The 16,690-nt window shown below is 26.0% G+C and overlaps 1 protein-coding gene across 12 annotated transcripts in view; it reads right to left on the reverse strand.

The window, feature by feature from the left end:
* Positions 1-16,690, reverse strand: part of LOC107436420 (alan shepard) — an 84,911-nt gene that overhangs the window by 59,164 nt on the left and 9,057 nt on the right. For 4 of the 12 annotated variants that reach the window (XM_043041892.2, XM_043041890.2, XM_071177714.1 and 1 more), the window contains exons 3-4: positions 13,367-13,441; positions 8,487-8,714 (exon numbers count right to left, since the gene is read on the reverse strand). In XM_043041892.2, coding sequence (XP_042897826.1) covers positions 8,487-8,714; positions 13,367-13,441 — 303 coding nt within the window. The remainder of the gene's footprint in view (positions 1-8,486; positions 8,715-13,366; positions 13,442-16,690) is intronic. The other 8 variants (XM_071177715.1, XM_043041908.2, XM_071177717.1 and 5 more) reach the window with 2 other exon arrangements.

Raw genomic sequence — 16,690 nt, forward strand, 5'->3', positions numbered from 1 at the left:
CTTAGGATTTATAATTTTGAAGTGGTGCTATCTTAGTTATATTATTCCATATTCTATTATATAGTTATATATAATAGAATATAGAATAAATGATTTACATGATTAGATAATTTTTTGCATTGTCCACTCTGAAACTTGAAATATGTTGACTAATAACTTTTCAAAGCTTATTCTTAGTTATTACAAAAATTGTATTATGATAAAGATAGAAAAATTTCAAGGAAATGTCGGATTCTTGTAATCTTTATATCATTATTACTTTTATATTTGAGTATTAAATTACAGTTTCAATTAACAAATTCGAGATTACACCTTTTTCTAGAAAATAAACTAAAAGTGTTCGCTCTCTCTGAAATTTTTTTTCAAAGTTTGATACAAAGGGTTTGGAGAATTCTTAATGTTTTGGAGACTACAGTTAATGGAAATTCTGCCATAGATCAACAACAATTGATGTACTTTTATTTTGCAGAACAGTGAAATTTTGAGTTCCATCCCACCCCATTTAAAATTTAACATCTTTAACTTTGAATCCCCTCCTCTTTTTCTTAAAAATTCTCATGTTCTATAAGTGTTTATATAATTTTATTTCACTAGCCATATTTTCTTACTTTAAAAATATTAATTACAATAAAAGTTTAGAAACAATGAATTGTAAGAAAACATTTAATTTCAACTTTTCAAGTTATTAGTTGATCTCTATGTAAAAAGTCATAAATTACTAATTAACATAATTGGAAATTTCGTTTACAGAAAAGTTCTATACATCATATCTCAAAACTTTTGCTCCCAATCTTAAGTTATTAAAAAATAAATATAACTTTTTAAAAATAAACAAATTATTTATTCACTGTTTCATATTTGTAAAACTGTAACCAAATAGCTTTATCATAAAATGTTACATTATAAGGTAATTTTATAATAAAATAGGAGCTGTATATAATGAGGGACTTGGGGAAACTGGGAAAATGCTTCTTAAATTCAGTCACTAGCTAAATTTAAATTCAAGATTAGCAAAAAAGAAAGAAAAGAAGAAAAAAAGCCAAAAAATAACTTACAAAAATATTTTTTTTTGCCGAGAAGTGAAAAAATATTTATCTAACATTGATTGTTTAGATTACATCATTTAATTGCATATTGCAATAATTTTTTTTAGTGAAGAGTTTGATAATTTTTACATATTTAAAAGTATGTTTTTCAGAAAAGGTAAGTGTCGGGATTGAGTAACTCTAAAACCATAAGTGCTTTGACAACCATTCAGATACTTTGATGATATTCAAATTCCCTAAAAATAAAAATATATCAAATTCCCTTATCTTCTAAAAATGAGAAAATGGGCTAACCTGGTGTCCTGACATTCAACCTTTCTCAGAAGGGTGCACCTGCTGTCAACAACTTTGAAAAATGATCCACAAATATTTCTAAACAACACAAACCTACTACACAATAATTATGTACCAAAATACCTTAAATAGCTTTCAACACTTGATGGTGCACTGCACGTTTTTTTTAAAAAATAGCTTTTTGTTATTTTTGATACTATTCCATTCTTTTCCTTGTTAATTCGAAAAAATAAATAAATAAATATTAAAAAAAAAAAAACGAAAATAAGTAAAAAGTTGCTCAAAAAAATATCATGCTCTAATACAATTTTTCAATAAACTGTAACTGTAATAATTTTTCAATAAACTGCTTTGTTCGGTTCTATTGAACCAAACAAAACAGTTTACTTGAAAAATCCAGAATCTTGTTAAATATGGCCTCCTTATAAATGAGTTATGCCGAGTGAAGAAATAGCACTTTTAATTTCAAGCCTTTAAATCAGAATAAAATTAAAAATTTTATAATAGTAAGATGATAAACAAACATTGCACATTAATATCATTATAAAGTTAATAATTTTATGCTCAAGGCAACTTTATTTATATGCCTGGAATTATCTGTTCTGCTCTTATAGACGTCAAGTGTCAAATGATAGTAGATGCATGCAAAACGTTATTGCAAAATCTTTTAAAGAGTGTGGAATTTCGAATTCTTTGTATGGGGGTGAAGAGAATTTTGGGTGGGATTCCTATGGTATGACAGCATTACTAATGTTATTGAAAGTGACACAGATGACGTTCTGGAATTTTTAAATTTGCAGCTTTATGTTAAGTTTTAAAAAGCTTCCATTATGTTATATTTTTTAAAATACCCTTGAATAAATTATCTTAACTTATCTTGTTCTTAATTTTTTTCTGAACATAATTTAAAGGATTGTTTCTGAAATAAACCTTTATATGTAAAGAAAATATGATGAGTAAAAATGCAAAATTACACAGTTATTCACATGCATATTTCATTGTTTATAATGCATTGATATTTCCCAATCAACAAATATTTGATTTTATTACTGGTGCAGAAGTCAACTAACTGATTTTTATAAAATTTTGAGAATTTGAAGTCTACTTATACACTGGGATATACAGGAATCCTTTTTTAATTAAATATATTCGAAAAAGAATGAACACATTAATTCAACAACATACGCATCTTCTTATAAATATTTCTTGCTGTTGTACAATTACTTTAAATCAGTTTGTAGTTCATTATGATCATCATCAGTCATCATTTATGAAATCATCATTAGTTAATACAAGTTTATTTTGAGAGAGGTTTGTCTATTCTTACCTAATACAAAATAATTAAATAATCAAAAGATTTAAAAATATAGACCAGATAATCACAAACTAAAGTACTGCAAATTCAAGCAGGTTTACCATAAATTCTAAACTAAAACCACTGGATGTGAAATTATGAACTTTCTCAAAACTTACAGAAAAAAAAGTTTATGAAAGCAAATTAGAGCAAAATTTTTTAATTGAAATATATATGGAAATCACACGTTTTTATTCAAGGTATTTTACAAAATACTATAATATCTTTTTAAGACAAAAACTTAATTTTTAAATATGAAACAGACTTCTAGAACCCTTTCTTTAACAAAACTGAATTTTTTGCCCATTATAAATATTATTAATTTTATAACACATAAGCATGCTTATAGTATTGCAAGTTTTACTAAAAATATCACCAAATGATTGGGTAAATGCGAATGTAATAAACTTAACAATAATAATAATTTTTTTTTCAATGTAGGAGATTATTTAACGAAGAAAAGTTAAAGTAATATTTGCAAAGAGCATTTAAAAGGGCAGTAACTTTAGAGAAAAAAGAACAATCGATAAAATAATATTTAATGATAACAAATAAAAAAAAATTTAATGAACTAACAATTCATTTCGGTTCTAATGTCAAAAAAGTTCACAAACTTCAAAAGTATTAGGAGAAAATATTGAAGGAAGTGAAGCATCTTTCTTTTATGATACTTTGTTATCAATGATGATTACAGATTTAAAATACTATTTACAAAAGTTTAATACAAGTAAGAAGTAAAACACAATAAGTAAGCTAACGAAATTAAATTTAATAAAGTATTAAAACAACAAATTTTACTCCAGGTACTAAATAAAAACAGGTAAGCAAAATTAAATATTTTTACAATTCATTTATGTGTGTATATTATGCGCACACATGGCAATACTTTTACTTTCGATACTTGTAAATAACAAAAGTAAAAAATACGTATTTATACTTATTTTTCGTAACTTTTTTTAGGAAAAAGTATGTTGAAAAAAAATCATCTTTCAAAACAATCTTTTTCTTGAAATTTCTAAAATATTTTCCTCAATTTTTTATTTATTTTCAATTTATACATTTTATGTATTATATATTCTTTCATACCTAACTTCTTTTTGCAAACACCTTTAAGGATTGCAATTTCCTGAGAGAGGGTGGCACTTAAGAACACTCAATGACTTTTATAGTATTCCAGTAGTACTGAAACAAGTATTACTTATTTTCTAAGAATTATATATCAGTAGTGATATATGGCGTCACATACCTGTGATGTTGAAAGGGAATCGAGAATGGGAAAAAATTTTGCATTTTAACACCGTTATCTAAAATGAATGTATATTATTTTCAGAAATATAGTTTATCCAACCTTTTAGTACCTGAAGACTATAATTATTCTGACATCAATGTACTGTCTACATTGACACCCTGTCCTGTATTAATTATTCTGACATCAATATACTGTCTACATTGACACCCTGTCCTGTATTAATTATCTCTGTGTGAATGTGAGTTTCATAGGCTTGCTTTCACAAATGCTCTTATGTTCCTCATAGAAATATTTCGAAGTAGTAAGTCATGGAAAAGGAAAACACTATTGATGGTCACGAATTTGGATCAGTGGCGGTACAGAAAATAGTTTTGTTTAAGTTACAAATTCCATGTATCTTTGATGTTTGCTGATGTATTTGGGCTTAGGCTACGCCCATAAGAAAAAAAAGGCCCTTACTCCCCTTTTTTATGGGCAAACATTTAGATTAATAAGTGTAGGTTGAGGTTCCTTGTTATGTAGTTTAATTTGGCTTGAGATTAACGGGAGAAGGGTGAGTACCTTGCAGACTTAATTTTTAGGTAAAAAATCTATGAAACATTATAAAATCTAATTGTTTTGAATCTGAAAAGGCTTTAATCCATTTATTTAATTTTGACAAACAATGTTTTAGTCAACCATATGAGTATTTTTCAAAATGATTTTAATAATGTATTTGATGTTACTAAATCGAAAATTTTTTCACAAAATTTAAATTTTTTGCCATTTAAATTTTAAAATATAAAAATTATGCTTCATTTAATTCAAAAATAGTATGCATTAAAATCAATTCTAGAGTTTCATTCTTTTTTTGACTTTGAATAAAAATAAGTTTTCTTTCTTTTTCAAAATTTACAACATTAACTAAAAGTGTACTACATAAATTTAAAAATAAAACTTTTGTTTATTTATTTATTATTTCTTTTTTAGAGTGGATTAAATACATCATATCTATATTATGAATTAAAAAATAGTCATTATTTAAAATTCTAAAATCATGTTTATAAACTTTTATAAAAGCAAAATATAATTTCAATTCAAGAGGTTACCTGAATATGAATAAAATTTATTATTTTGTTACATATTTCTTAAAAAATAAATAAATAANAAAAAAAAAAAAAAAAAAAAAAAAAAAAAAAAAAAAAAAAAAACTACAATGTTTATCATATTTGTTCAACAAGTTTACAACAAATTCCAAAGTAAAAAGTAATTTCCAATGATTTGATAATCTTTTGAAATTAATATATTTATAAGCAAACATTGAATTTTGATTTCTGTTTTTTTTTTTTGCTGGGTTTCAACATTTACTATTTAAATGAATTTTGTAACATTTTCATGCATTTTAAATGTAAAAAAAATTATTAATTTTAAAATAAAAACATTACTCGTTACTTTTGCTTAAAGTACTTGAACTTTTATTTATTACTCTTTAAAAGTAACATTGCCATGTATGTTGAATGTGTATATTCGTTTATTTTACAGTGTATTATTAAATTGGTAAAATATAGGACTATTTCTAGGCTTGAACATAGAGAAACAATGAATATTTTTTTTAAAATTAAATATCACAAATATTAGGTTAATAAATTTGCCCTTAATTGGAAATATGAACTGGTAATAATTCAAAGCTATGGAACAAATATATCTTAAGATTAAAAAAAAAAAAATCTATTTACCTTTAAATGAAAATGAATAAAGAGCTATAAATCAAATCCTATTATACAGCTTTGTCTCTTAATAAAAATGTATTAATTATTGTATAATACATTTACACGGGCCAGAACTTTCAAATCTTTTCCATAAACTAGTCAGTGATTTCGAATACACTTTTTTCCAATTGTTATTTTTTATGCATCACATAAGTTAAACAATATACCACAAAATTTTTTTAGAAATTTTACTAAAAGAATAATTTACTTTTTAATTTAAAATTAAATTTAATGAAAAAAAAAAGAAACATGACAGCTGAATTTCAGAAAATAAAGGAACCTAAAAATGTGGACTGACATGATTCTGAAGAATTAAATTTTCAGAATTCAAATAGTTTGCAGAAACATCATATGTATAATTGCATAGTTAAAAATGCTAATAAAAATTAAGTTGACAGTCATTAAAAATGTACTTCAACTTAAGAGAGAGATTTATAAATCATTTAGGCCCCTTATCTCCCTTTGCATAGTATTATAAAACTTGAACTAAATTTTAGGATAAGAGGAGGCAGCTATATGATAAACAATTCATAAGAAACATCCTTTGCTTAAAAAAAAATTCCGTTCAAAATCAAAATGAATAAATAAAATTAGCAATAAAAGAAGTATTTTGAGCACCAATAAGTTATAGAAGTCAGTTTTCTGGTCAAAAGGAAAATCTCAAAACAATCTTTCAAGGTTAATATAAAAATCAGATATAAATCTATTAGATGATACATCATTTAACATGATGCTTTCATTGTTGTTTGCATTGTAGTTTTGCTCAATTTTCTTGTTTAATGAACTTAAAAAACTATTTGCTTCAGTTATTTTAGTACTCATAGTTTCCTATTGAATACTCCTAACTCCATTTCACAGCATTATTATGAGCTCAGTATATACTTACATATACTTTAAATAATTAATGATCATTAATTTTGAAAGTTAAAAATTTTAGAGCAAAGTAAGTTCAGAAATACAAAATCTTACATAAAAATATATGTAATATAGAAAAATATTTTAAAAATTAATGACGTAATAAAAATATTAATAATTATGCAACATGAATACTATTACTTTCTAAATAATTTTGTTAAAATACTTTGATGGTATTTCTAGAATAAACAGGGAGTGCATTAGTTTTGCATTTGTCAACCGCATAAATTAGCACATAATTAAATTTTTTAATAGATGCAATTTACAATTAGGTAAACTTCAAATTTTGGATTTTTAGACATAAACAATCTTAAAAGAACAGCATTATTCCCAAAGTCAATATCAGAAACATGACTTATTTCAAAAGAGTATAAATCTTTGCTCCAAAATAAATACTCTCACGAGACATCTCAATCTATATTACAGTACACAACTAGTAGTTATAAATGAATGTTGGCACCCAATAAATCAGGGTTGGGTTTTTGCCGTCAAAAACTGGTTTTTGACATGACAGTGGTTAAAACCGTGTTTTTACCGGTAAAAACTGTCAAAAACCTACTGTTTTGTAAATTTATGGCATATAGCAGACAATATATTATTTTCACATAATTGCCTTTATAAATGAATGTTGTAAATGATTGCTATTGATTTTGCAACTATATACATGTATTCTTATAGAAGGATATACATTCATACAGAAATATTGTAATATACTTATTGAAAATAGTGATACTTACTTTTATCATTATAGCTTGATTTGCAAAGGATTCAAAATTTTGCACTTCTTAATTGTTAGAAATAAAGAAACAAACAAAAAAGCTTGAAACTATTAATAAATTGAAAATAAAATTTGGCATTTCTTAAACATTAGAAATAAGCTAAACAAATCTTTCAATCTTGACATTCTTCAGTAATGTAATATGCCAAACAAAATGATGTTTGGAAGTGTTGAAAATTTTGTTCAGTATCCTAATATTTTACTTCAAATAAAATGTTTTGATATAATCATGTTGGGAAAATGCAAGAATCAGTTTTTAAATATCTTTAAACAACTTTTTTTCTAATTTTATTGCCCAAAAATGACTGAATTTTAAATTATAAGCAGTTAAACTCGAATAAAAATACAGTTTTACCAAAACTATGGGTTTTTAACAGTTTTAGACGTTTTTGACAGAGGGGTTTTTGACATGACGGTAAAAACCATGGTTAAAACCGTCATGTGTCAAAAACTTGCCAACCCTGCAATAAATAGATAAGATTGTAGCTTGACTTTTATAGATTTTACAGTTTCTTAAAACTGCTAGTAAATTATATTAAAATTTGTATCGAAGGAAGTTTAGATATGGTTATCTTGCTGTAATACATATGAACTAGTCCTGTTGTATCATAGTTTGTAATCTTGAGTCAAGATTCAACTTGAATAATGGTGATTTCTGAAATATATAGCTGAATCTTATAGAAAAACCAAAATTTACTTATAAATTAAAATTATAAATAATAGCTTAACATGCACAACATAATAACAAATACATGAAACATATTATACTAATCCAAATTGAACTGATTCAAATTCGCTGCAAACAAAATAATGCAAAATTAAGTTTCAACAACAAAGAAATTTCTATCATTTTTAGCTTTAACTCCACTACCCAATAAATTGGTGTTAAATAGATAGCAATTTAATATTTACTAAGCCCTTTTAACATAATAATAAATCCTTAAATTTCTAAATCTAAATCCATCTGAAGAAAATTTTTTTTCTCTATTATGCAGAGTCATATCAAAATATTGAGGAATGCATTATCCACAAAATTAAATCGCATAAAGCGAATTAAAAAAAAGAAGCATGAGATTCAAGTAGTAACAGAATGAAAACTCACAGAATTCATAGATGACACAGAAGATGGGGAATAGCATCCGATAGAGGCAGCAGATGATGTCCAAGTGGGAGGAGGAGCAGGAATTGAAGCAGGATAGCGTGAAATATAAGGAGCAATGCATCCTTGGGGAGGGCGTAATGGGTGAGTAGTTTGGATCGCAGTGGCGGGGATCTGAGGGCTTGGGTTGCGAAGAGGTGCTTGATGCTTTGTATACACAGGACGGACAGGCTGCAAGAAAAGCAAGGTTCCCGTTAGAAACAAATAGAGAGTTAAGCAAGCAGCAAAGCTAATTAAGTCAGAAAGAAGATAGGATAAAAGCCAAGTGAAAAATACAAGAACAAAATAATAAATGAATTCAAGAAAAGTTTGAAGTATAAAATGAAAGTCTGGGATTATAAATATAATATGAATACAGATTTTTCATTGCAAAACAATAAATCAATATTTGTATAGAGCTAAACTACAGAGAAAACATATAGCGCTAAACTACAGAGATAACAATCATAATTATTTATTCAATGCTTGATAATTTTATTGAACCTGCTCTTAACTAATATGCTAAAAATTAGCGGGTTTACTCTTAAATGATTCCTCTCACATAACAAATTGATTTCAAAATCTCAATGAAAAATAAAACTTGCCTTCCTCCACTTTTTTCCATAAAAAGTAGGTGATCTATAAAATTATCAAAACTTAGAGAATTGTATTTCTTATTTAATTTAATTGCACATTATTAAGATATTATCCTCTTTTTTTAAGATTTTGAAGTAACTAAATGAAAAGTATATAATTGTACTTTCTTTCTATATAGTTTTTTTTACAATGTTAATTTTAATTAAGCCTTTTAGCTACATTCTAGAATCGTATAAAAATTTTTTTTCTAAACAATTAACAGACCACGAGTGGATTATGGATGAAGTTTTGGAACCACTAACTACACTTTTACTATTTTTGCAGTAATGTCATCTTTACTGCTCTTATTTTCAAAGGTTTCTGCAATACAAGATTACAAACATTAAATAGAAAGCCTTTCATCTTCTCTATAATTATGGAGTTAAAAATAATTGAACTAGACATAGACTTAAAAAGAAAAAAAGATGTAAGAACTCTGTAAAAGGTTGTCTGATATTTTCATAAAAATAACATTTCTATTACCTCCTGTCTGGTTACGCCTATTACAGTTGTCTGATATTTCATAAAAATAAGAAAAACTCTCTATTACGCCGATCTATATTAAAATATTGAGGAATACATTATTTACAAAATTAAATCCTATAAAGCGAATTAGAAAAAAAAAGAAGAAGCATGAGCAAAACAAAAGTATATTATTTCTCCATTTCTCAATATGTCGTAAAATTCTAATACCATGTACTATAATAATATGGAAATTCATTCTCTTCGGTACAGTCAGGTTGACATTTAAATGTTCAGTTTAGACTTACAAAAAATTATATGCTACTCTTAAACTCCTATGAAACATCTGATTTGATACCTGTTGGTTATGATTCAATGAAACAAAGATTTAAAAAAAAAATATATATATATTAGCCAGATAGCCTAGGTTGAAACAATAGGAATTTTTATAACCTTATTATTCAGCTATTGGAGCATTTTTTAATGTTTACTTAAGATTTTTATCTCTTACAAGCTTTTTCCATTTTTTGGTACATTTGTTAGTTAAATTAGGTGCTTTCTATGCCTTATTAAACTTACATGTGTTAACAATCAATTAATGACACATATGAAATTCACAATGTAAATTTATAAAAATAGGAATGAAGAAGAATCTTCATACATGATAGTTGCCAAGTAACCAGCTGATATTTTTATAGTAGTTTACAGAAGAAGTGAAATTTTTTCAAGGCTTGGAAAATAATAGTTTCACATATAATTACAATGTATAAAATATTGCAATATAAGTAAAAGTTTTTTTTCCTCGTTTTACTTCTTCACTATTTTTATAGTTAATTTTAAGAACAAATTCCTATATGCATAACACTTGCATAACTTTTGAAACTTTTTATTTCTCTTTTAAAGTTGCATTAATGAAAATAGATCAATAAAAACTTTTAAAATGATTGAAATAAAATTACATAAATATATTTTAATAAGATAGTACGACTGATTTGAAGTAAACCATGTTTCAAATCAATACGAGATTACAATGATTAAATGCATTGGCAAATCCAATAATTACATCATTATCATATGAGTATGTAATATTTAAAAGACACAAGTTCTGTAAATGATTAAAAGAAAATGTTTAATTGTAAACAAAATCCTTCAAAAAGCTTAAAACTACATGCAGTAAGTTTCAATTACCCATTTATTAAAAAGGTACATATTGTTAAAATTTTTTAAATATTTGCATAATTTAGTGAACATTCTTTGTTAATGGGGCTAAATATCTCAGATGAACCCTAAATAGACAGATTAATAAGAGAATATGCAAAATAATCACATAATTTTAATGTAATTAAAAGGGAAAATAATGCCTAACGTGTTCTCGAAGACCTATAAACACAGAAAATTTTACTAGCGTGTAATTTTTATTTAAACAATGAATTAATTTTTAAAAAAAAGGAATACGCATAAAAAGGCAGTGTTTTTAATGGAGGGCGGCTTATTTTTATTAAAAGGACAAAGAGGGCACATTTCAATCAAAGGGCAGACATCCATTCTGAAAAAGCTTAGGTAGAACACTGTTGTAAATTCCAAATATATTTCAAGGTGACAAATTTGTTGCCCTTTCGTATGATTTTAGTGACATTTGACAGAAATTGTCGCCTTGAACCCTAAGTATATTTATTATTAAAAGTACCTTGCAAAAAAATATTAGTGCTAGAGAGGTTTGTAGCAGAAACCCGAAAAGATTCTGCCACAGGGATCTGGCTTTTTCTTGTCTTGTAACAGAATATAAACATAAGTAATGAAAAAAGAAAATTTAAGCTTAATTATACATGAAAGTAAAACTTTATGAAACATAATTTTTTTGCTGGCACGCCTCAAAAATATTTTACATCCTATCTTAAATACTATGAATTGATTTTAGCATGATTATGCATTTCGATGTTTCACACTTATCTACCTTACTATCACATCTGACCATTTTAAAACACTTCCGAAATGAGTAGCTTATTGTTTAATAGAGAACAATTCCTACCACACAAATCACCTAGAAGCCACTGAGGTTTAATTCTCCTTTTTTTTTCATTTTAATTAACTTTAAAAAGCTATCATAAAAGCACATCCTTATGAAAAATGTGTAAGTTGAACTTAATCTCTTACTACACTAATCGTTTTAATAAAGTACTAAACAGACTAATCTGTTAATCATTAGATAGGTATCAACCACGAATTTTGAATTCCTTGTTAGTTTTAGAAATAATTATCTTCCTACTATCTTTTTTCTTCTTTATGCTATTGTTCTAAACCAGTGATTCTCAATCACTATGCCGCGACACTTTTGTGTGACGCCAAATTCTTAAAATGTGATGCTAAATATTAGAAATGATACAATAAAAATTATAATGATTTTTTTTATTATGAGTAAAGTTTAAATTAAAGAAAAGTGTACATATATATATAATATTATATATATACTTTTTTAAAAAATTTTCACGCTTTAACAGAGCGAACATCTTTGTCGGCGATTGTCATGTCTCTGACAATCTTAAAATAAGAAGGAAGTGTTTAAATTTTCTTTGACACACAGTTTTAAAAAATGTTAAAATAAGTAGGAAATTTAATGACTATTAAAATAATTAACAAACGCTAAAACAAGCTAAATATTAACTTTCCAACAGAATTAAAAACTAATCATTAAAGTAAGTTATGCAGTTATTAGTTATAAAAGAAAATAAACAAAGGATAACAAACAGAATAAGCTAACAATTAATAATTAGCAAAAAAACTAATTAACAAGAAATCACAAAAAAATAAAAATTAATGTAAAAAAACTAACAGTTAATAACTATAGAAAACAAGCTAACAATTAATAACTAGCAAAAAAAATAAATAACTGTTACTAAGTAATAAAAAATTAGTCGAAATAAATAATTAATCCCTTAATAAACGCGCATATTATTTTATTTCACATTCAAAATTATTATCACAGACTATTTAACACAGTGTATTATTGGTAAGTAAACAACTTTTAAACTATTTTTTTCCCCATGTGTGCTGTCAAATTTTGAAATCGTTATAAGTGTGCCGCCACAAAAAAAAGGTTGAGAATCACTGTTCTAAACTAACTGAAATAATTTAGAGGGTGCACTAGAACACACCTGCCAACAGATTTTACTAGCGACATTTTTAAAGCTACGAGTTAAGTTTTGATACATCATGCACAACCATGTAAGTCAAAAAGAGAAATTCAAAATTGGAAATAATATAAGCACTTACATTTAGAGAAGTAATAACTATTTATATAAATCTTAATCAAAAGAAGATTTTTTTTTTGAACCATTATTTATAATTACTTAAACTAAAAATACTCAGCATGCCGCAGTACTGGCAATAGCACCATTTGTTGAAAAATAAGAGAAGAATTTTTGCCATCAGGGGATACTTCGCCATTTTTAATAAATTTTTTTCCCCCAACAAATACGGAGAAATTTAAGAATATGCAGGTAAACAGGGGATAGTTATAAAATACAAGCGCCTTTGTTAAAAAACAAGAGGAGACATGGCAGGAATGCTAGAATATCATTGGCAGGTCATGCATTGAAAACCAGTCACCAGAGTAGCAATAGATTTTTAATAGTTTTAATACATGCATCAGAAACATTTATTTACTAAATTCATAAGTGTATAAGGACATTCCATTTGGCAAAAATAATTCTTTCATCTTTTAATGATAAATATTGCAAGAAACTCACCATCCTGTGAGGCCCATTAGCAGGAACTTTTCGATTCATAGACTTATTTTGCATAGCCTGAGGTGAATTCATCCGCTGTTAGAGAGATTTTTTAAATTTTAATTAAAGGTGAGCAGAGTTAACATAGTTAATTAAGAGCTTAGCTTAACATGTTTAGATTAAAGCAAAATAATATTAAAAAGCAGTAAAAAAAATTGGAACTAAAATAAAACATATTAAATAGGCACAACCCCTAGTTTCTACTTTGTGCATAATAGCTCTTTTATTTAAGCTTTTAAGATACATGAAAATATACTGAATTTGCTTTTTTTTCTAAATTAAAAATTTGTTTAAGAAGACTAGCAATAATTTAACTTGGCAAAACATTTAATATTAAAAAATATCTAATTATGCTATTATAATTCATATATTAATTAAAATATATTTAGACATTAATTAAAAATATTAATAACTCGCCTTTAACATTATTTTTTAAAAAGCAATAGGAGATAAGAAAAAAATTCCAATAGCAAAAATGATGAGCTTCTTTTTCATGATGATCAAAAGACTGAAACAATATTATCTGAACACTGAGTAATTAGAGGATTGATTGTTATAAAATGAAAAGATGATATAACCATTCTAAAACTAGTAAGTTTTGAAGGGTATTAAAAATATACAATTAAAAATTAGTGAATTATCCCAAATGTTATGACTATTTTTACAATTTATAAAAATAATAATAATTGTTTAAAGGATTGAATGCACTCTGAAAAGAAAGCAAAACAACTGCATTTTTTGATATTTTTAGACAATGAAAACTTTTAGCGAAAACTAAGAATTTTTATTTTAGACAATTATGCAAAATTAAAGGTATTGAGGGAAAAAAAAAACTTTTTTCATTCAAACAGAAGAGAGGCAGCTCAGCCTATTCTCTTAAAAAAAAAAATAAAAAAAAAAAGATTGACTTTGTTGCAATAACGTAGGAAAAAGCTTTATTAAAACAAAGTTAGATGGTTTCCTTTTCTTTAAAAAAAAAAAGGAAATTTTAATGCGGAAGAAAGGTTTTATTTCTTTAAAAAATTTCCTCTTTTTCAGTAGCCTATGAGTGAGACACCTACTGTGCGTGACCTTGTGGTCAAATGCTGGTTATTGGCAAATTAAAAGATATGTAAAATGACAAAAATAAAAAAAAACAATTCTGTTAAAAGGGTGGGATTGATTAAGAACATTCTCCATCTAGTACTGATTTAGGAAAAAGAGAATTCTGAGGAAAAATAGAATATAAAGATAGGCTTCTATTTTGCAAGCTACACCTTTTACATTTGAAAAATGTTTCAGATTTCACTTTTTGAATCAAAACTTACTAGTTGACATTGATAAGTAAGTCCAATTTTTTCAAAATTTTATCCAAATAGCTCTTTTATAATCACACGTTTGTCAAAATGGTATGTTCTGAACAAACAAACAAAAAGAATTAGATAGATCAGGTGTGAGCCAATATTAAAAATCAGGACAAATAAGAACAGAATATTTTAATGAAGAAAATCAGAACAACTATGAGTCCTGTATTAAACCACTAATGATAATGATATACTAAAACAAAGTATACAGGAAAATCAATTCTAGGCATTGAATGATATTTAGCTATTAGTTATTTTTAATTTAAACATCAAGAAGACGTTGATATTCGGACCTTTAAAATATTAAAGAAAAAGACGAGAAATTACTAAAAAGCTAAAACTATCCAAGAAAGTCGTTGTATAAGGTCAGGTGGGGTTAAGTGGTATTTTTCCACAATTTTGAAGCCTTTTTACTATTTATAGTAGACATGTATGTTTATTCAATTTAGTTATTTTAAGGACAGGAATAAGGATAAAGGAATTTTAAGGAGTTATTTCAGGGATATCCATGAAAAAACTGCCATATGCGTGAAAACTCATATATACCTTTACATATGCTCACTAAATTATGCAATTTTTGAACTCTTTTTAATTGTATATGTCAGTTATATCCCTCTTATCACTTTTCAATTTAAAAAATAAAATTTAAAATAAATTTTGCTTTCAGTGTAAAAATTACTATGTAGAGCTACAGTCAAACAAGTAAATTATTTTTTTTAACAGTATTTCATTACAAAAAATATAGAGCATTAGATACTTTCTAAAGCTAACACCGAAGTAATATATATATATATATGTAATAAGCGAGACAACAGCCTCTATGTTATCCCGCCAGATGTCGCTCTCAGGAACAGGAATGTATTGGAACTTTCTCGATGTAAATGAAGAGAGTCAGTTGGAATTGTCTGTCGGAGTAGTTTCTAAGTGAAACTGATAATCTTAGTGATTAAGACTCTANCTATCATATAATACTTAGTTAAGCTTAACCATATTCCAACTTTACCCCATCTAAGAAAACCATTCAATTTCGAAACTTATTCTTAAATTGCTATGTATATCAGTTTTTCGGGTTTCTCTACCAATTTGAACTAAAATTCATAGTTTTGACAGGTTTTAATGATATTAGAAGAAAGTTTATACACAGTTATAGCTAACATACTGTATAAGTTGATCATGAACAGATAGTTTGGAACTTCTAAAACTGAAATAAAAATGCTTGCTGCAATCCTAGTGAATGTCTCAAAAAATATCAAATGATTTATCTCAATTTAAATGGAGAAAGTACACGTTTTTTAATACCCTCTTTACCCCATCTGTTCCTATAGAGAATTTCTAGATGAAAAAATAAAAATTTTGGTTTTAATAAATAATTTCATTGATCAAAAAATTAAGTATAGGTTGTCCCTGAGGTATAAGTTGAAAACCACATTCAAAGAATAAATCAGATGTAAAAGTTAAGAAAATTTTTCCAGACAAAATAAAAAAGGGGTATAGTCTACGTTTTTGAGTAAATAAAAGTTAGATGTGTATAATCCTCATGCTTGAAAAACAAAAACTAATTTTTCTACTAAGACTAATGAACAAAATTTATTTGGAAAATATAAATTAATGTACTTAAAATTTCTCCACAAATCAGATAAGAAGCAATCTAACTTTATTTGAAAATCATTAATTTTTACTCATTAGATAATAAGATTAGTTTCTTCTTTAATATTAATACGCAATGCAAATTAAATAGAAAAACCCTCCGAGCTTCTCTCTGAATATTGTTTCTCTCTCCTTCAACTTTGGAAGCCATTCATTAATAGATTTTAGAAGAAAAACCTTTTGTAATAAAAAACTGAACTAACAGTTCAACAGGTGTAACTGTACATTCGAAATGAAAGAAAAAAAAAAATATTTTGTTAAAATCAGAGACTTTATAATTTTTTTTTCTTCCTAC

The sequence above is a fragment of the Parasteatoda tepidariorum genome, chromosome 2, assembly GCF_043381705.1.
Source record: "Parasteatoda tepidariorum isolate YZ-2023 chromosome 2, CAS_Ptep_4.0, whole genome shotgun sequence".
NCBI classification, from domain to species: Eukaryota; Metazoa; Arthropoda; class Arachnida; order Araneae; family Theridiidae; genus Parasteatoda; species Parasteatoda tepidariorum.